General features: G+C 44.7%; 1 protein-coding gene across 2 annotated transcripts in view; it reads left to right on the forward strand.

The window, feature by feature from the left end:
* The first annotated feature begins 3,695 nt into the window (after nucleotides 1-3,695).
* Nucleotides 3,696-20,700, forward strand: part of FNDC1 (fibronectin type III domain containing 1) — a 124,505-nt gene continuing 107,500 nt past the window's right edge. The window contains exon 1 of one of the 2 annotated variants that reach the window (XM_061624276.1): nucleotides 3,696-3,994. In XM_061624276.1, the coding sequence (XP_061480260.1) occupies nucleotides 3,886-3,994 (109 nt within the window). In that variant the 5' untranslated portion in view covers nucleotides 3,696-3,885. The remainder of the gene's footprint in view (nucleotides 3,995-20,700) is intronic. The other variant, XM_061624279.1, reaches the window with a different exon arrangement.

Raw genomic sequence — 20,700 nt, forward strand, 5'->3', positions numbered from 1 at the left:
TCACTAGAGGTGTGCTTACTTACTGAAGGAGGGGTTGCTCAAGGTGTGTGTGTGAGAGAGAGGGGGGCTGTGAGGGGGCATGGCATGACTCATGAAGGAAACTTGTAAAGACTTCTTTATATCCACACGTTTGGCTGATAGGCTTACAATATTTTTAATACTGCTGATGGTTTTAAAAATAAATGCTGTCTGTAATAAATTGTAGTGTTGTTTTGAATTATTTTAATGTTATTTATCATTGTGGGCTGCCCTGGGGTCTCTCTGGGAAGGAAGGGTAAATGCCCACTAGTGTGGATGGAACATAGAGACATGGACACATGTAAACAACCCTACACCTCCCAACATGTGGAAAGTCAGTTGCAACCAATTTCACATCTTGCTTACAGTGGAAGAACAATTATTGGGTAGCAGAACGAGGAACAGCCAGTCTGGAAGCATCCCTCTAGTGCCCTAGTATAACCTAAAGGCCACACCACTCAAGCACCTTGACACATACTGATCTACGCCCTTATGGATCTTTGAACTCCAGATCTCTGTACACCAGTCAGTGGGCACATTTGGAATTTTGAGAAAATGGTATCAGCCACAAAATTGATGAGATGGGGATGTGGCACAACAGAAAATGGCGCCACATTGAAAAGAGCAGAAAAAGAGGCAGGATCACAAAATGGCACACCCCATCAGTAGGGAAAAGACACCTATATCAGCCACTGCTGCCCTCGCTCATAAAGAAAATATTTTATTACCTCTCTGGAAGGGTGGATTCCAGTCCTGGCAATCCAATGAAATGTGGGCATGTTTAAGGAGGCACAATCAATGTAGTAGAGACTTAGCCTATGCAAACAGGAGCTGAGCAAGAAGAACAAACAGTGTCTCATGCATTGTGGGTTTTTGAGGGAATATTTACTGCAACCTTTCATGGGCACTACAGAAGGAACTGGCAGGCACACTGGCATCCGCGGTGACCATGTTGCCAACCCTTCTTTACATGTTGCACTGTTCCTACCCAGAAAGCACTTCCACATCAGGAAAAGCATATCACTTCTGTGTAGATCATCACAGTTTGAAGACACACATCCATATTTCTTGCTGTTTGAATGCAGCAAAATACACATGCCTTGTCATCGCATATGATGATCTACACACAATTTTTTAGAGATTTCTGTGTAGGAAAAGTGCAAGGTGTGTGGAATGAACCTCTGCTCTGGGGTTTGCCATGTGAAACAGAACTCCCTTTGAGGATTTTAATGCTTTTGTAAATTTGGCAATGCCTTTTCCTGCTGCCTGGCACAGGATAGCATAAAGGAGATGTGGTGGACTATTATTGTTAGGATTAGCTGAACTTTGCATTGCTAAATTTTGCAATGTTTAGTTTGAAGGGTGCTTTTATCTGAACTATGCATTAACAACTATGCATTGTGTCACTGGATAAAGATATTACATTGAGTGATGACCTGTATCATACAGATAACTGTACAGCCTGGTATCCGAATTGGATAGGTGTAGCACAAAAAGGATTAAGACCATGAACTTTAAAATAATGTTTGAGATGCATCAAATTCTCTCTCTCTCTCTCTCTCTCTCTCTCTCTCTCTCTGTGTGTGTGTGTGTGTTTGTGTGTGTGTGTGAAATCTGCTCCTTGAACTTCCTTTTGTTTAATCCATCATTATGTTGCCCAGAAATATGACAAGGCTTGCATGGAAGGGAAGGAAAAAATAAAGAGAATTCAATGGGTTTCATCAAGCACAGTCTAGGTAAGATTCTGCAGGAAATTTTTTATCTCATTATTTGCAAATTTTCTCTAGACCACGGGTGGGGAACCTGTGGCCCTTCAGATGTTGTTGGCTTCCAACTCCCATCAGCCCCAGAAACCATGGCCAATGGTCCAGAATGATGGGGGTTGGTAGTCCAGCAATACCTGGATGCCTACTGGTTCCCTACTCTAGAAGGTGCTCATGCTTATCATAAGACAGAGCTGGTCAGGCATGCAGGATCCATGTCTGGTTTTTTTTAGCAGAAATCTGAGGACAGTTTAGACAGAGACAGATGAAAAATTGTGGCTCAGTGGGTGGAGCCAATTGCTGACTGAACCCCTGAGCTGTACACTGGAATGACCAGCATATAACATCCAAAAACTGAATGGGTTGGATCCAGACCTAGTCATGCTTTGAACAGACCCACCAAAATCAATGAGACTTAAGTTACAGTGCAACCCTAACCATGTCTACTCAAATTTAAGTCCTGTTGAATTCAGTGGAGTTTATTCCCACGTTAGTGGGGTTAGGATTCCAGTCTTAGTCATGACAACTTAAGTCCCATTGATTTCAGTGGGTCTCCTCCAGGCATGACGAGGTCTCAATCCAATCCTTTGGGCTCCTCCAGACAACCTGGTTTTAATGAACATTCAGGAACTCCCTGCCTATTGACATCAGACAGGCGTCTTCACTGTATTCCTTTCAGTGCCTGCTTAATACTTTTGTGTTTAGGCAAGCCTGTGCAGATACACAGATGTTGACATGTTTTAATCTTTTTAGTTGGTTGCTGTTTTAATTGTTTTAAAAATGTTTTTAATTACTTGCTTTTAATGGTTTTATTGATAATTTTTCATTTTTTTATAAACTGGTTAGAGGGGTTTTTCTTTACAATCAAGCCGTATATAAATTTTGTTAAATAAATATATAAGTCCCGATTTACTTGCACAAAACTTATGTGGTGGTTAGAGTACATCCGGTCTTTACTGAGCATCTCATTTGATTTGTCCACAAGGAGGTTATATGACAGTGAGCATTCATCCTGGGTACTTTCCTGGTCTTTATATACCTTCTCGTTATTTATTTATTTATTTGTTACATTTATACCCTGCCTTTCTTTTACCATGGAACTCAAGGCAGCATACATGTGGTTCCCAGGCGGTCTCCCATCCAGGCACTGACCAGACCCAGGCCTACTTAGGTTCAGCAAGGTGGGGGCCTCATGTGCCTTCAAACAGTAGCCTGAGACCAAATCATTTGTTCACCCCACATTTTTCAATGCATTTTCCATCACTTTTCAAACTGTAATCCATTAAAGTGGATCTGTTGAGCCAGAGTGACAGAATGCCTTAATCTCCTCTAATTGTGCCAGCCTACAGTTCTGGTACACCCTTCAATTCCTCTCATAAAACACTGACAATCTGGAGACAACCAGTGTGGTCTAGCAGCCAGAACTAGAGTGGGGAGGCCTAGGTTCAAATCCTTGTACTGTCCTGCTCCCCTTGTGACCTTGTGCCAGTTTCTCCCGACATAACCTGCCTCTTAAGGTTATCGTGAGGATAAAAGTGATGTGTGTATGTATATTCTGCCCTGGATGAAGGGTGGGATAAAAATGGAGTAAAATAAAAAGAATTCCCTTGGTGTAGAAAACTTTTTTTTTTGCTATCTTCCCCTGATATGCTAGCCTTGTTTATGACGTACAGGGAGTCTGTTTGCTTGTAGTTTTATTCCTCTTCACATGGGGGAACATTTTCACCCTGTTTGAATTAGTACAATCCAGAATCGTGGCCACCACAGCGCACCTTATTTTGAAGATGGGGCCCTGCATGGTTGCAATATCGCTGTCGACCAGGAGGGGGAGACATGGGAACAGGATGAGAGACCCGCGGTAGGACGAGCTATAGCGGGAACGGCAAACTTGGAGATGTAGAAATGAAGAGAAGCGGTGAGCGACGACGGCACCGACGGAGCGTCGCTTGATCGCTGCCAGTAGTATCAGAGGGGAGCTGCAGAGCAGGACGGCGAGCTCTGCGCGGGCTTTTGACTGCGAAGCTCCCCTTTACTCGGAGACACCCCCTCCCACGGCGCTCTTCCAGCTGCGAGGGGGCGGCTGATCCTTGCGCACCCCGGCTCCATGGCTGCCGCCGCCGCTGCTCCAGTTCCGCGGATCCTCCTGCTGTGCTCTTGGGCGCTCTTTTTGTTCCTGGCTGCTTTTCTCCACTCTGCCTCCCCGGCGGCACCAGGTACAGGCCCGCTTCTCCTAATTTTCCCTTGTGGGTGGGAGGGGAGGACAGATCAACTTTTCCATACGCTTCTTCCCTCGAGGCGCTCTCGGAATGGGGCGATGAGGGGGGCGCACAGTCTGTCTCGCCGTCTCTCTCTCTCTCTCTCTTTCCGTTTTAATGCCAGGATTACCATTTTCGCATCCAGCCTGATAAATGGAGAACTTTAATCTCTCCTCCTCCTCTAGATGTCTTTATCCACGTTCATCTTCGACTTTTTCGCCCGCGGCTGTTAAGTCCTCGGGGCAGGGACCTTGTCTAGCCTGGCTGCCTGTAAAAACACATTTAGAGGCATGGGCAGCGGGCGGCGGGAATGGTTCAACAGTCCTGTTTGTCTGCGTTGGGAGAGAAGGGGTAGGGATGTGGAAGAGCGTAACTTACTTCCCCAGCAAACTATTTTGATTTACAAAACGGGGAGAAAACTGTACGTGTTAAAAATGTCTTATGAAAACAATCAAAAGCAAACACCTTCCTTGCAACGCCTTTGCTCTCTTTGGCCTCTCAATCCCACCTACTGCCCCTCAAATTCCTTCCACTTCTTATGTCGTTAGGGGTTCACAGCCCTGGACAACAGCTGATGCCAGCCCCGTTCCACATTAACAAAACTGTTGGAATCGGCTAGCCTTTGCCAACCTGGTGCCCTCCAGATGTTTTGGATTACACCTCGGGGGCTGGTGGGAGTTGTAGCCCCAAACATTTACTAGAGCATCGCAGCCCTCCATCTGGGAAAGGTGCTGCTTTGTCTTAGAATGCAAAAGCTGCACTTCCTCGGGAGTAGGTCCCGTTGAACTTTGTGGGAGTTTCGTTTGGATGAATATCAGCCTGAACACATCTAACTGCAGGAAAGAGGGGACATGGTGCGTTGGGGGGGGGCACGGGGCATGCTTTGCCTCCAAATGCTCCCCGATTCAAATCCTAGGCAGGGCTGGGAAAGACTCCTGCCTGCAATCCTGGAGAGCCCCTGCCAGTTAGGGTGGACAGTACTGAGCTAGACGGACCAATGGTCTGACTCGGTACAAGACAGCTTCCTTTGTTTCTGTGTTGATGAGCGTCTGATCAGAAATAAAGGGCAGCCTTCCCCAGGGTTGGCTGTTGTTTTCCTTTAGAATGTCTTTCCTTCTTTAGCACTTTCTCCTTTCCTGCGTCTGTGCACTTTTTGTCTTCCTTCTTGCCATACAAGAATGGGGGAAGTAGCTGTATGTGTTGCTACAAGTTCAGCTTGCCGCCAAGTGCAGGAGTTCTGAACGCCCAACTCGTCCACGGGCCAGCTCCTTGACAGCAGTGGTTGATCATAATTGTTAATCCAAGGGGCTGGGCCCGAAGCAAGCTGACTATGGAGGCATAGTCTCGAGAAAATCAGGGTAGGATCCTTATGTCAGTGTCAGGAAGTGAAAAAAGGTCCTGCTTTTGTGTGGGTTTCCCCTCTCCCCCTTTTAATCAATGATATTAAAATGATGGCTCAAGTGATTTCTGCATTATGATCAGATTTCATAAGGCACCGTTTGTGGGATTGGCTGGTTGCTTTCTTTTGACATGATGTCCTAAATCGGACTGAACCTCATAAACATGGCAAGGAGAAAACTTTTCCCCCTGCATTTCTCAACTCCTCCAGAGCTGTTTCTTTTGGAAGTGAGCAGCGGGACATTGGTTTCTAGGGAGTGAACGCTGGAGCTCCATAATACAATGTGGAATGTCCTGTTCAGAGAGCCTGAGGCTAAAACACCTGTAACCCTTTCAACAATGTCTTCTTTCTTTCCTTGAGGCTCCTACTGCTTTTCTGGAATCAGATTTGTTTGCTGTGGCTTGCTAACTCCGGATGGGTTTTCCACTGATGGCCCTCCCCTCTTCCCCTCCCATTCACCCCATGGTCTATAAATCACTTCAGAGATGGATGGAATGTTTTAGCTGGATAGCTCTAGTCTAGAGTCTTGCGCGGAGCCTCAACTCCGCCACATCAACGCAGGATTTACAGCGCACGGATGGGCAGATCAAAATACTTTTGGATATACCAGTGGGATTAGCAAGGGAGGAGGGAAGTTCTGTCTTTGCCTTGGATGAAAGCAGTCGTGGGAATTAGAAGCCTGATTAATCTGTTCTGTGTAAAATCTTTGCTCACTCCCAGAAGCGCCAGCCAGTCATCAGGCTTGGGAGGTAACTTCAGCTCTGAAGCAAGCAACCCATTGCTCGAGTTGGAAACATGGACAATTTTGCATTCTGTAGGAAAGGATATACATGAATCACTGTCCCGGTTATTACTGCCTGTTGCATTGGGTGTCTACCTGGGTAATATTTTTTGCTCTAAAAGCAGATGCCATGCACTATATCTGATGATAGCTTAAGTGTTTAACAGTGCCATCCTATGCATGTCTATTCAGAAGCCAGTCCCGTTGAGTTAATTGGCGGCTTCTTCCCATGTAAGTGTATATTGGATTGCATCCTTAGCCTACTTGACTATAGACCGTGTTGTTGGACTCTAACGCCCAGCATCTCTGACCATTGGCTTATTGGAGTCCAACAAAATTTGGAGGGCCACAGGTTTCCCATCTGAGCTGAAGACAAATCCATAAATCAGTGGTGTGGAACCTGTGGCCCTCTAGATGTTGCTGAGCTACACCTCCCATCAGTCCTAGCAAGCATGGCCAATGGTCAGGGATAATGGGATAATTGTCAGGCCCAGAGGATCTCCGTGCTGGTGCTGCACCATCTCTGGCAGGTTGTCATCTAGCCTCTGCTTAAAGGCTTTAAGCCTTTGCTTAAAAACCTTTGCCGGGTGCTTTTTGTAGGACTTTGGAGAACAGGTTATTTTTACTGATACTTTGTATTGTCTCTGTACTACTGGGAAATTGGGGTGGGGGCAGGATTGCCCCAGAACTGCTTCAGAGCACAACTTTCTGCCAATGGTATCAATGGGATGCACATGAAACTGGGGGACGTGGGATGGATCCACTACACATTCCCCTACTGCAGTTTTCCCATCACAAATATCTCTACTTCTGTGTTTGAATGAGCAGCAATCAAAATACTTGATATTAGATCTGGTACAATTTTTAGAAAAACTGAAGTCTGATAAAGATTTGAATTCAACTTGTTGATTTTTTTCAACTAGGCTTTTTGAGGGATATGCTAGAAAAAAACAAAAACCTTTAGATCTTTGTATAGAGGACTTTTAGGGCAATGATATTTATCAACTTGCTGAATTCAGTTCTCTTGCATCTTTTTTTAAAAAGCCTCTTAATTTAATAGTGTATATATACATGGAATATTTAAATACTGTATTGCATATAAATATAAATTTGATTTCTTCTGGGCAAATTTCAAGCAAGAGAATTTGCTTAGGAATCCCCACCTCCTCAAGTTGTTTAATATCTAGTTGAAATGAAATCCAAAGTAGATTGGCTTAGGGCTCAGTCCAACTTGTATTTACACCAGGCTGAGGGGAGTTGGCTATGGTGGACCCCCAGGTGAGCCGGCAGGTCTAGGCTCCACTGGCAGAAGCCCCTCATCTTGACTCAGCTGCGGCAGAGCTGGGACCCTTCTGGCTCAACTGGGGGTCCACCCAGGAAGCCCAGCCTAGTGGAAGGGGTGCCGGCGAAAGGCTGAAAAAGGGGTGTTCCAGGGGTATGCTGGAGGAGGGGCTGGGGGACGGGACTTATGCATCATCCAACTTGTGTTCAGAGTGCTCATTTGGGTCCCAATCCAGGCCAAAGTTACATCAGGGAAAAAGGTTGGTCTAAGAAAATAATTACAATGGAAGTCTATGGAGAGCGCTTAGTCCCTGGTAATCCAATTCATGGGAGCTGGCTTTTATTTTCTGGTCCCTGCTTTCAGCTCCTGGCTGAGCTTGCATTCAACTGGCCCAGCAGCTCCCAAATGCGAAATGGATGCTGCTGATTTTCCTGCTGGCTCCTCCTCTGCCAGCCTCCCTTCCACTGGCTTCCCATGACTTGGATTGCTCTGCTTGGTTGCATTTATTTCTTCCATGATAATACATCTGAGGTCATGGCTGTATACTATAGCCAGTAGGGATTTTTTGCATTCTACCATGGTAAATTGATAATACCCACCCCCTGCTTCTGCTGTTTCCCATAATCACATTTGCAAATAAAATATTGCAAACCTTACACTGACAGAGTAAGTAATGCTTGCTTAATGGAAATGAAATGGGCTGCCTTCAAGTCGTTTCCGACTTATGGCGACCCTATGAATAGAGTTTTCATGGTAAGTGGTATTCAGAGGGGGTTTACCATTGCCTCCCTCTGAGGCTGAGAGGCAGTGACCGGACCAAGGTCACCCAGTGAGCTTCATGGCTGTGTGGGGATTTGAACCCTGGTCTCCCAGGTCCTAGCCCAACACTCTAATCACTATACCACACTGGCTCTCAACACTTAGTTTAAACATTTAGTTCTTACAGTTCTGTTATCCCAGCTAATTTGTAAAATAGTGTCTTTTTACATACTGGTAATCCAATGTTGTTGTCAGGTTATTCAATGTCCTTTTTTTAAAAAAGTTTGTAGTTGGTAAGAATTGAGTCAGCTTTGACCTTCTTGTATTTTGTTCATAATAATGCAGAAAAACATTTGGACAATACTGATTGGCAAATTCAGTAAAGCAAAAAGGAACTGGGGTATTCAGGCGTTGCTTTTTCCTTATCTAGCATGATCCATTTTCCTTTGGTGTCATGTCAGATTGGATGAAATCCTATCTGCATGCTGATTCAGAAGTAAGTCCCACTGTGTTCTGGCCAATCCCATTGGATTCAGACTTGGACTCACTGGTGTGTTTTTCTCTGTTGCGTTTAATGTGGAATTTAAGCTTAGAGCGTTTCATAGATCAGCTTACAGGTTACATAGGATCTCCATAATATCACTAGGCATAACTGCCCACACTAAGATGTTGTTGCACAATTGGACCTGCCTCTTGAGACCCTTTAAGTAGGCTCAGGGTGGGCTTTCTATTTGTGTGGGGAAGGTTTCTCAGAATGGGATTTTATTAGCCAACAGGCACTCCTGTGAACAGGTTAAAAAGCTGGCCCTGGCTGCTCGTACCTGTGCATCTGCTGGCACATCCTTGGTGATGGGGGTGGAGCTACCTCAGCCAGATCCTCCTTTGACACTGCCTTGGGTTCTTCTTCCTTAGACAGGGCTGAGAGGTGGGACAGGGGCCGGCTCATTGTCAGACAGCACTTCTACAGTTGTAACCAGCACTAAGGGGGCAGAACTGTCACTGTCTAAACTGCTGAAGCCTTCTCCTGTTTCAGCCCCTTCCCATTGCAGCCCACTGGTATCCTGGGCTCCACTCCAGGGACTTAGTCCTCCTCCTCCTGATCACTCTGCTAAGAATTCTCCACAGGGCTCATGACACACTGAGCGCAGTGGGATTTACTCCTGGGTAAGTGGGGCTAGGATCACAGACCCATAGAGAAGTGGGCACCAGGTTGCATAAGGCTGGGGCGGTGTGATTGCCTTGGATGCCACTATGGCAAGGCATGCCAGCCAGGGATCCAAAAGTCCACCACTCACTATATGCTCAGAGGCACGTTACCAAATTCTTCCAAGCTACATAGGAAGTGGATTGGACTGTGAAAGACCAACCCAAATTGTGTTTGCATTTTTACAAATTTGTAGGCCAGTACAGTAAGGTCTTCCAATCCCCTGATGCATTAATTATAGCTGTCCAATTTCCCTGCTTTTAAAAGTTTGATAGAAATATCTGTGGCTATAGGCACATTCTTAAACCACAAGGTTATTAATGAATATTCCATTCCGCTGCACCTCCCTTCTGCAATAGACACTCAGCACTCTGTGACCACTGAGCATAATCAATCCTCATTAGACTGCATTGGGGAATTTCCCCCAGTATAATATTTTTTCCTGTACCTTGAGGTTCCCTGAAGCCTGCTAATGCCTTGTTATTGTACATGGATGATGCACATGGATGATCGATCAACAGTGCTGATAGCCTAACGTTGGAAATAAACGGAATGATTTTCTTGTGCTTCTGATACAACACCCAGTGACTGTTTAGTGAGCCTTGTGAATATATTGGTGCTTTAATATTTAGTTTAGGCATTTGAAGAAAACCCAGTTATAAGGAAGATCACCTACAAATTAATGGAAGCGCTGTTTAGTGTACCTTTGCATCTGTGTGTGTCTGAGGAAGCACAATAATTGTAATCAATTTTTTTTCCTGGTAGAGAACCTGTAGGATAGGCAAAAAGATTCAACAGGTGCCACTTCTTTTGTTACAAAGACATAGTGAGGGTGCAATGTTCTACTATTATGTCTACATGCTGTGCAACGGTTAGCGGCACAGGACCCTTGATGGGGTAGGGGGAAGTGTAACCAAGGGATACGTTTGTGGCAGGGGTTGGGATCCATATGAACTTTATGTGGTCATGGCATCATTTAATACAAGGATGGAGAACCTATGGCCCTCTTGATGTTACTGGATGGCAAATCTCATCATTCCTGAGCACTGGCCAGGCTGGTGTTGATGGGAAGCTGGAATCTAGCAATGTTTAGAGGCCCATATGTTCTCCAGGCCTGATTTTACACGTACTTCACATACAATCGATAGTAAAAGAAGTTCTAACACAGTTCTGTTTTTTGGCAATGAGTAATCCACAGTGCATACCACTGATGAGAGCACCTCTTTTGGCTGTTGGATTGATCATCATATCAGGAAGCTCCACCTTGCACACATCCCCTTGGCTTCTTTTCCTGAATCTGACAATGTTCAAGAGACCTTCACTGAGCTGAAACAACATTGCATGGTTTGGCAATCACCTCTCTTCTGTTTCCTCCCTGAAAAAGAGATTTTTTTTTTAAAGTAAGAATGAAAAGCTATAGCTACTGTGGTGACCAGTATCCCTGGGAATACATGGATAGGTGGCTTGACCTGTATTAAACATTTTATTAACTTTTGCAGTCCAAGAATGCTCCAGTCCCTATATTATTTATTCAGTACAAGCCCTATTGATATGAACAAAATCAATAGAATACATGAAAGAGGATTGTATTCACAGTTCTAGCTTTTGTAACTTTAACAAATTCAACCTATTTACAGTAGCAGAGAGTATGAGGTCAGCAGTGTATACTGGCATGTTTTCTCCTGCAGGGAGAAAAGCACCTGGGGGTGACTTTGACCAGGAAAATGGCCCATATGTGTTGTGCTCTAATCCCATCATCCCTAATGTTGCTGGATGGCCAATTCCATCATCCCTGACCACTGGCCATTCTGGCTGATTTTTAATGTCATTGTAATTTGACTCTGAGCCCCAACATATGCACCAGGGCCTGGGATGTTTAAAGCTGGTCATCTTTGCTCCTGGAGAGATAAAAAAAGTCACATTGTAAGTTTCTTTGTAAGGGCAAGGAATGTTCTCCAGTATCAAAGGTTCTCACATCTTGGTCCGTGGTGCCTAAGAAAATATTTTCTCTTGCTATTTATTATTGCATTGTTTATTGTAAAAATATTTAATATCTCACTCTTCTTCAAGGAAGAGTGGCTTGCAGCAACAAAATCATATCTAAATCATAACTCATGCTGCTTCGGCTATTAAAAATGGATATGAATAGTTGGAATGAATATCTTTTTTTGGAGGGGGTATTTGTGTATTGTTTTTTATTTTGTATGCCAGCATTTGTCCAGGTTCATCTGGGTCTCAGGGTATGTAGACATGTGAGTGGATTGTTGACTGAGAGGGTGAGACGGGGTTTTGCGAGGGGTTTCAGAGTTTACATAGTGTGATTGGAAAGTAGTGTAGTGGCAAATTCAGAAGTGCACGATCTTTTCATATTAGTCACAGCCATGCCCCCTTTTTTGCTGCTGGGTTGAGAAGAGTCTTCTTAGTGGCTGACTCACCTTCTTTCACACTGATTGGCTTCAATCAACAGGAAAGGACCAGGAAACATGTCTGAAGACTCTTGTCAGTGGCAACACACTCCCCTTTCATATTGATTGGCTTGTAAGATGCTGGAGACATAGGGACCCTGCTGGGACCCTGCTCCCAAAAAAGTAAGGGGTCTAACACCCCCCGAGATCCTGGACAACTACACCCCTGGAGAAGAGTGAAATTTAAGCATTCTGGTTTATGTTTGATTACTCTCTCTTTGTGTTAATAGTAACCTTGATGCTAGTTCCTTCTTTCTTCAAATGTGTAAAGTAATAATGCAAACAGGAACCAAACTACAGCAGCAAACAATACCGGAAGAATAAAGATAATTTTGTGAAAGAACCCTTTCATAAAGGAAAACAGTAAAAATTAATGAGCCCGCCTGGGAAGGAAAAACTTTGAAATTGCAGGAAAAAATGGAATCATATCTTGTCTATGATACTTGACTGCAGCAGCTTGATTTCTAGGTGATGGTGAACCACAGTTCCCCTTTTTCTTCTTGCTTGCTTACTACCACCACCTCCCAACCACTGTCTCTCTGCTATCAAACTTTAACTCAAATTTGTAATTTTAATGTTGTCCGACCCCCTGCTCAATGCAGGAGTCCAATTTAAACCATACCCAACAGGTGGCTGTCCAGCTGCCTCTTGAAGGCCTCTAGTGTTGGAGAGCCCACCACCTCCCTAGGTCATTGGTTCCATTGTGATACTGCTCTAACAGATAGGATGTTTTTCCTGATGTTCAGCCAAAATCTGGCTTCAACCAAAATTATCTAGGGGTGTGCTTGAGTGGAATTGTGTGGAGCATATTTTTAGCTGTCGTTAAAGTTGTGCTTATCCTGGTATGTGAGGAATGGAAATTTAATTGGATTGGTTTGTTTAATTGAATGACTGATTGGACATATGTTGGCTTGACATATGTTATTTTTCTTTTGCTTAGTTGTCAATCACGTTGTTTTACAATCTGGAATTATATATTGTGGTTGATTTTTATTTTCAATATTTCATTCTGATGTTTAGAGGATCATTTGTTTAGTTGTTAACTGCGCTCTAAAATGTGGAATTTTCATTGTAACTTTGTAGTCGATTTTCATGTGTAATGCTTATTCTGATGCTTTAGAGGATGCCCTACCTAGGCTGCAGTCCAGTGCACACTTACCTGGGAGTAAGTCCCATTGATCCCAATTGAGCTTACTTCTGAGTAGACATGTATTGGATTGCCGCCTTAGTTGTTAACTGTGGTGTTTCATAATGTGGAGTGTTAAGATTCTTTTTTTGTACTTGATTTTTATTTATGATTTTTTAAGTTATGTTGAAAACTGCTTAGATTTTTTCACTAAAATATAAGCAGTATATAAATTGTCTGACAGCCAGTGTGATGTAGTAGCTAAGGTGTTGGACTACGACCTGGGAGACCAGGGTTCGAATCCCCACACAGCCATGAAGCTCACTGGGTGACTTTGGGCCAGTCGCTGCCTCTCAGCCTCAGGGGAAGGCAATAGTAAACCCCCTCTGAATACCACTTACCATGAAAACCCTCTTCATAGGGTCGCCATAAGTTGGAATCGACTTGAAGGCAGTCCATTTCCATTTTCATATAAATTGTCTAAATAGACAAAAATTAAAAACCTCTATCAGGCTAACACTATAAAAATACAGCAACTCGATATCTAAAACAGCAATATTTTCTATTTAAAAGTTTACTGAGAGTGCAGTCCTAGCTACCAGTATTGATGACTGAGGGGTGGGGGTGAGGATTCACATATTGGCCTCTCTACTGGCCTCCCATGGCAGAGTGTAATACTGCCAGTTGAGGTGACTTAACCCAGCTTTCACTAGGTTGACAGGAAGCAACCGCCTGTGATTTTCCCGCCAGCAGTAGTGAAACAGAGCATTTCAGGGTGAGGCATCAGCAGTTTGGATCCCAGTCCCCTGAAGGGCAGGATCCCCTGAAGGGCCAGCTCATTGTCAGCTATGCCAGCCCAGAGATGGCATAGTGAAAATGTACAGGGAATTGCCCCTCAGTTTCTGTTCCGGCTCGCACGAGCCAACAGGGCCTAGCATGTGGTGGTAGATTTGCCACATTGCTCCTCCTTCACTCACTTAGGATTGCACTGCCTGGCTGCATTCCTTTGCACACTTACTTGGACGTAAGACCCATTAAACTTATTCAGACTTACTTCCGAGTAGACATGCATAGGCTTGTGCTGTTAAGGTCGCTCGGCTTCAAGTTAGGCAGTGTCCGTTGCTCATGCACATACAGCAGATTTCCATATGACCATTTAGCCCATGCAAAGAGTGGTTAATGCAGGGTAGGGGTCCTCCTGACAAGGCATGGGAGCTGGAGGGTCGCAGTGCAAGAGCAAGGACATCTTAGTGAAAATGTGGACCCAGGACTTTTTTGGTGACAGTACTCACTGGCATGGGGTACCGGCACTTCTTTTTTTGCTGCCTATGCCAGCCATTTTGTGCTGCTGCCCATAGTACTTTTATCAACTGCGTAGAGGTTTTCTACAGTCAAGCGGTATATAAAAGGTAAAGGTGTCCCCGCACTTGTAGTGCGAGTCGTTTCCGACTCTTAGGGTGACGTCTTGCGACGTTTACTAGGCAGACCGTATATATGGGGTGGGATTGCCAGTTCCATCCCCGGCCTTTCTTTGCCCCCCAGCATATGCCGGGTACTCATTTTACCAACCATGGATGGATGGAAGGCTGAGTGGACCTCGACCCCTTTTACCAGAGGTTCGACTTCCTCCTTCCGTTGGAATTGAACTCCGGCCATGAGCAGAGCTTCGGCTGCATTACCGCTGCTTACCACTCTGCGCCACGGAGGTATATAATCAAATCAAGGTATGAGTATTGGCATCTCATTTTTTTAACTAAAAAAGCACTGTGTGTGCCTATTCCAGAGGTTTTACTAGTGTAAGAGTCTTGTTTGAGGACTTCATTGAGATTTATTAAAGATCCACGCCATAGTAACGTCATTCCTACTCTTTCTCTTATACCAGGGATGGAGAACTTTTTTCAGGCTAAGGGCTGCATTCTGTTCTGAGCAACCTTCCAGGGGGCCACATGCCAGTAGTGGTTGGAGCAGAGGAAAAAACGGGCAGAGCAATGCATGTGAATTTTACCTTTGTACAGAAGGTTAGTCTCTATAGACTCGCACAGCCCTCTCATCCGGGCAAGCAAGAGGCATTATCAGACTTCAAGGGTGCATTCCAGCTAGGCAAACAAACAATGAACAAACAAAGAAACATCTTAAGGAGGGTGTGAAACAGGGCCAGTGAGGGATGTGGCCTTGGGAAAGTGGGTGAGTCCTGAGGGCCAGATAGAGTGGCTCAGGGGGCTGCATTTGGCCCAAGGGCCTGAGTTTATCCACCCCAGCCTTACACCTTGCACAAATGTAAAGCTGTTGTGGAGCAATGGGAAATAATCTGGCCTCAGTGCAATATGTAGGGCGAATTACATTGTGTAAAGTTAAGCAGATGTTGGACTTACAAGAACACAGCTATTATTTCACATGCAGTTTAGTTATTTTGATTCATAGCCTACTGTCGATGGGTTTCTGTAAATACAGGGAAAGGAATGCCAAAGGCTCAAAGGCAACGGTCAGTGTAGCACTGCACTTGGGCTGCCACTAGGTGTCTCAAATAACACATCTCACCACAGAGCAGTCTGTGGAGCCACATCTGCCAGCACAAGCTGTTCTTGCCAGAAAAGGAAACGCAGGAGTGCTTGCAAAGGGCAACATGCAAAGGATAATGCGTGCTCCAACATTTCACAAACAAAAGCAGTGACATGCTGGTAATAGGCTCTTTTATTGATTGATTTATGAAAGTATGCATATGCTACCTTATTGCAACCATCAGGACAGTGTACGGCAACATCATTAAAATGACTAGCTGCTAAAGAAAATGTTAGACTGTTGTATAGGCCTGTCGGCATTAAAAAAAAGTATTTAAGAGATGCCTAAAGCAAGGATGCTTGCTGAATTTATGAATATTCATATCCCGCCCTTCAAGCACATTATCAGGACAGCTTACAGTATTAAAAACACTATATAGTAACTGATGCGTAAAAGCAGCAAATGTATAAAAGCAGCATAAAAGTAGTATCAACATAATCCAATAAAACATATCAGCAAAAGTAAAAAAGCCTAAGAAAATAAAAGGATCTTTGCCTGGCACTGAAAAGTCATCCGAATGAGCACCAGCTGGCAGACAAACTCTTTGCATTTCAAAGCCAGCAGACTACCACTGAAAAGGTCCCTTCCTAGTAACAGCCACCCACCATATCTGAGATCATGGGTGTCTGCAGAGGGGTAAAAGAAAGCATTCCCCCTTGAACCGTAATTCCCATATTCCTAGGTTAATTTTTTAAAAGAGAGTAAGTTTCAACCATTTATAGAACCCGAGATATGAGGCAAAGTATATAGGCATAATTCTTCACACTTTTTTTGGGTGGAAAACTGATCTGCTCTTCTCTTTTAGTGTTTTACTCCCCTCTAAAAAAATAAATAAAAATCTCTGTGGAAGTCCATGCCTGAGATGCTGAGGGAGTCTGGCAAAGGACCTCCAATGGGGATCTGAAATGTTTGGGCTTTATACTTACGCATGGTGTACAAGAGTTGGGATGAAGTAAACAATGGCCCTGAGCTTTAATACATCTCAACCCAGCCCCTGTCCAAGCCCTTTGCACAAGGAAAGGCGATACCACACTGACAAAGCATCGCTTTACTGCCGTGCATTGCTAAATGCTTTTCTCAACGGATGGGAAACCTGTGGCCCCTCAGATGTTGTTAGACTCCAAATCCTGTCAGCCACAGCCGGCTTGGTCTATGGCAGGGGTGGGGACACTTTTTTCAGTCCAAGGCTTGCATTCCCTACTTCCAGGGACTGTTTACCAGTGGTGGGCCTGGCCAGAAGCAAAGAAGTGGGTGAAGCAAGGGATATGACTCTGGTTTTTACACCCCCCAAACACACACTTCTCCAGCCTTTACCCAGACAAGGATGAGGGATGATCACAATTCAAGGACACGTTTCAGCCGTGCAAAAGCACTTGAGGAGAGTGCAGATCAGGGCATTTGAGGGGTGTCATCTTTGGAGAGAGATGTGGCTTGAGGAGAGTCCGGAGGGCCAGATAGAGAGGCCTGGAAATCTGCATGTGGGCCCTGGGCCTGATGCCCCCCTCCCCTGTCTATGGGCTTCCACAAGAATATTTTTCCCGGGTGGCAGAGATGAATGGGCATGATCCAGTTAAAATTAAGCCATTTTGATTCCCATTGTTTTCCACTGGAGAGGGAAGCACCTGCTTACATATCCCGTTGCTTATCTATGGAACATTACAATGCTTACCTTCAGGGTGTGCCCATAGTTCTAAAGTGTGGATTTGACATAATCAATCTTAATAGCACTGTGTACAATGTTGTAAAAATGGGCAGAATTTTCAAATCTTGAGATTGCAGATTTTTTATATTTGGCTCAAAATTCTGTATTTAAAGAGAAACTCAAAAAATCTAACCTATGAAGCCTGGATTTCATATTCAGAATCCAAATTTTTGTTAGAGTTCTTGGTGTGTGTGTGTGTGTCTTGCAGTGCAGTGCAGAAATAACTGGTCTGTTAAGACCGGTAGTAGAAAGAATAAAGAAAATTAATGTTTATTACTACAAAAAGGTAAAGTCAAACACACTGAAGCAGCCATGTGGTCTGCACTCAGGGAAACAATAATTAACTGAGAACAAAGACAGGAACAGAAGGGAGGAAGGGGAGGAGCAAAGCCTGCAAAAACAACAAACATTTTAGAGGAGGAATCAGCAGAGAGAAAATTAGATTGCCTTTCTGTCTGTCATGTCCCACCTGTTCAGGTTACTTGTAACATGTGTTGGTGCTTTCCTCCCAACAGTTTTCACATTTGGCTTGCACTGCAGTACTTGAACTATGGGGAAAGCAGGTGGGGAGCCATACCAAAAATCCACAATCCAAAAATCTAAAAATGATAACTAAGGGGTCTGACAAAATGTTAGGAATCCCCCAGCTGCATAATTTGAGTCCTGTTTTGATGTGGTTGACTCTGAGGTGGGCAATTTGAACATTAAAGACTAGCAACTGCGCATTTTAACATTTTAGTCCATCACATCAAGCTTTTTCAGGTGTGTTCATTATGGAAGACATCCACAAATGGCCATAATCAAAAGCACCAGGCTGTTTAGCTCCCTTTTTTATTGGCACCCCACGTGTCCATGAAAAACTCTTCACTCACGGTTGAAGGACCCTCTGGACTTGCATGCCATGAGGCACAAGAGGTTGTCATCAGTGCATAAGAGGGGTGGAGCAGCAGCACTCTTTTCTCAGCATCAGCATTGGCATGGGATACAGAAGGAGCGGGACAAGGTGAATAAAGGATGGGGGAGCTCCAGGTTGGCAGCAACAACCACATAGGTGTGTATGCAGCAGCGTGCACCAAACTGAAGCTCCCCTGACCTTACCAGCTGCCTTGCATGGCTCTATTTCTATCCTGGTAGGTACAGTGCCGGTGCTGGTGGGAGGGCTTTGCTGCTACTTCACCTGCTTCAAGTGCCACGGCTGCTCTACAGGCACTCACACAGACTTTTCACTCGTGGTGGTGTTTGATCTGAGCCATTATTTTTTTCTTACCACAGCATACGGCACTGAAATAAAATCGATTTTTGAAATTCAGATTTATATCTTCCCATTTCTCCACTGGCCTCAGGGGTGCATGTGTAAGGTTTATCCTATTTTATGTATGCAAGAGTGCTGCAAAATAGATTAGACGGAACGATGATGACTTCACTAATCCCATCCAATAAGCTTCGTGGTTGAAATGGGAGTTCCAACTCGTGTCTCCCTGGCCCGAGTTCAACGTTCTTCTCGCTCTATCCATATAACAGTCGGGGATCTACAAATACATTTGCTACAGTCATCACGGCAACTGCCTCTTTGCCTATATACTGATGAGTGTCCCTTCCCTTTCTCTTTGACTCATGTGACTGAAGAAATAACAAGGGATGTGCAGGCAGGCTTTGTTTGGAACTTCTGAGGAAATTGTAAAGGTGTGGAGATATAGGGAGCCAGATGAGTCATTCAGAAGGAGCGTTTGGGGGTGGGTGGGAACAATTATCTAATCTTTGCTAATCAGAGCTAGTTGGAATTCCAAACTAAATAGAGGGAAGGCCGAGCTTGATTTCTTTCTCTTTCTCTCTGCAAGCCTCTCCAATTGCAGCTCAGAGCGAACAACAAATGCCATGAATTCAAATGCTGCAACTGCTAGCTGAAACTGTAAGGCGCTGAATAACCACGCCCCTCCAAAAGAGAGACACATAAGGCTCATCCAGACGACTGACTGCAAAATGTGTGACACACCCGCTATGTGTGTTCATTATTTTTCGGTCGTCCAAATGATGTCTTGCGCTGTTACGCATTTTCGCGGGTTAAATCCGCTCCTTGCAATACTGGCAAAAATGAGATATGCTGTTTAAAATCGGGAATCATCCGCTGTGCCTTCAGGAGGTAGGATGCAATACCACGGACTTTACAGATGATGGGTGGTTCTTGGGCGTTTCCCCTTGCTCCTTCTCCTCATTCCAGCCAATCATGTATCTGCACTTTTGCGCATGTGCGAGAATAAGCCCGGGAAAATTGAACCAATCATCACAATGGTGGGGTGTTGGGGGGGGGTCTGCAACTACTGCACAGATGCATTTTATTTTTTGCCAGCCTGCAAACTGGGCGGCCGCTCTGGGTGAGATCTGCAATGCACAGCAAGCGAGAAAGGGGCTGCTGGTCGGTTTCACGCCTGCCTCTGGAAAGCTTTGTCAATTTCATTCTACTGGCTGGGGTTTTTGTTTCAAATCATTTGGCCATGGGAAGGAAAGGGAGAAGGAGGGGTGTGTGAATGAAATTGACAAAGCTTTCCAGAGGCAGGCGTGAAACCGACCAGCAGCCCCTTTCTTGTTTGTATTTGCGATATTTCGCTTAAACGAATGTATGCTTTTCTGCCTTTATGCATATTTAAGGAGATACACACGCTGGCAATTGCACTTATTTCTCCAAAAAAGCAAGAAACGTGTCACCCCCCCTCCTTCTCCTTTTCCTTCCCACCACAAAATGATTTGAAGCAAAAACCGCAGCGAGTAGAATGACATTGACAAAGCTTTCCGGAGGCAGGCTGAAACTGACCACCCCCCTCCTTCTCCCTTTCCTTCCTGGCGAGAACTCCTTTACAGCCATATTGTGCTTCGTTGCAAAGGGGAAGAGGAACATACGTCATTTTTTTGCTGACCAATTGGTTGATAAAAAGTAAAGGTGTCCCCGCACTTGTAGTGCGAGTTGTTTCCGACTCTTAGGGTGATGTCTTGCGATGTTTACTAGGCAGACCATATATATGGGGTGGGATTGCCAGTTCCTTCCCCGGCCTTTCTTTACCCCCCAGCATATGCCAGGTACTCATTTTACCGACCACAGATGGATGGAAGGCTGAGTGGACCTCAACCCCTTTTACTGGAGATTCAACATCCTCCTTCCGTTGGAATCGGACTCTGGCCGTGAGCAGAGCTTCGGCTGCGTTACCACCACTTACCACTCTGCGCCATGGAGGATCTTGATAGGGGGAGGTTTTAGAGGTGGAGCTTGGAAGAAGCGAAAAGAATGTAGGGGTCTTACCGCTGCGAGTGCGGGTGCAAAAAAGCATTTTTTTTAAATTGGGAAAGAGCAAGCTAAAAGGCAAAGTGAGGACTATCAGATGACAAACTGAATAT

Source organism: Rhineura floridana, chromosome 4, assembly GCF_030035675.1.
Source record: "Rhineura floridana isolate rRhiFlo1 chromosome 4, rRhiFlo1.hap2, whole genome shotgun sequence".
NCBI lineage: Eukaryota > Metazoa > Chordata > Lepidosauria > Squamata > Rhineuridae > Rhineura > Rhineura floridana.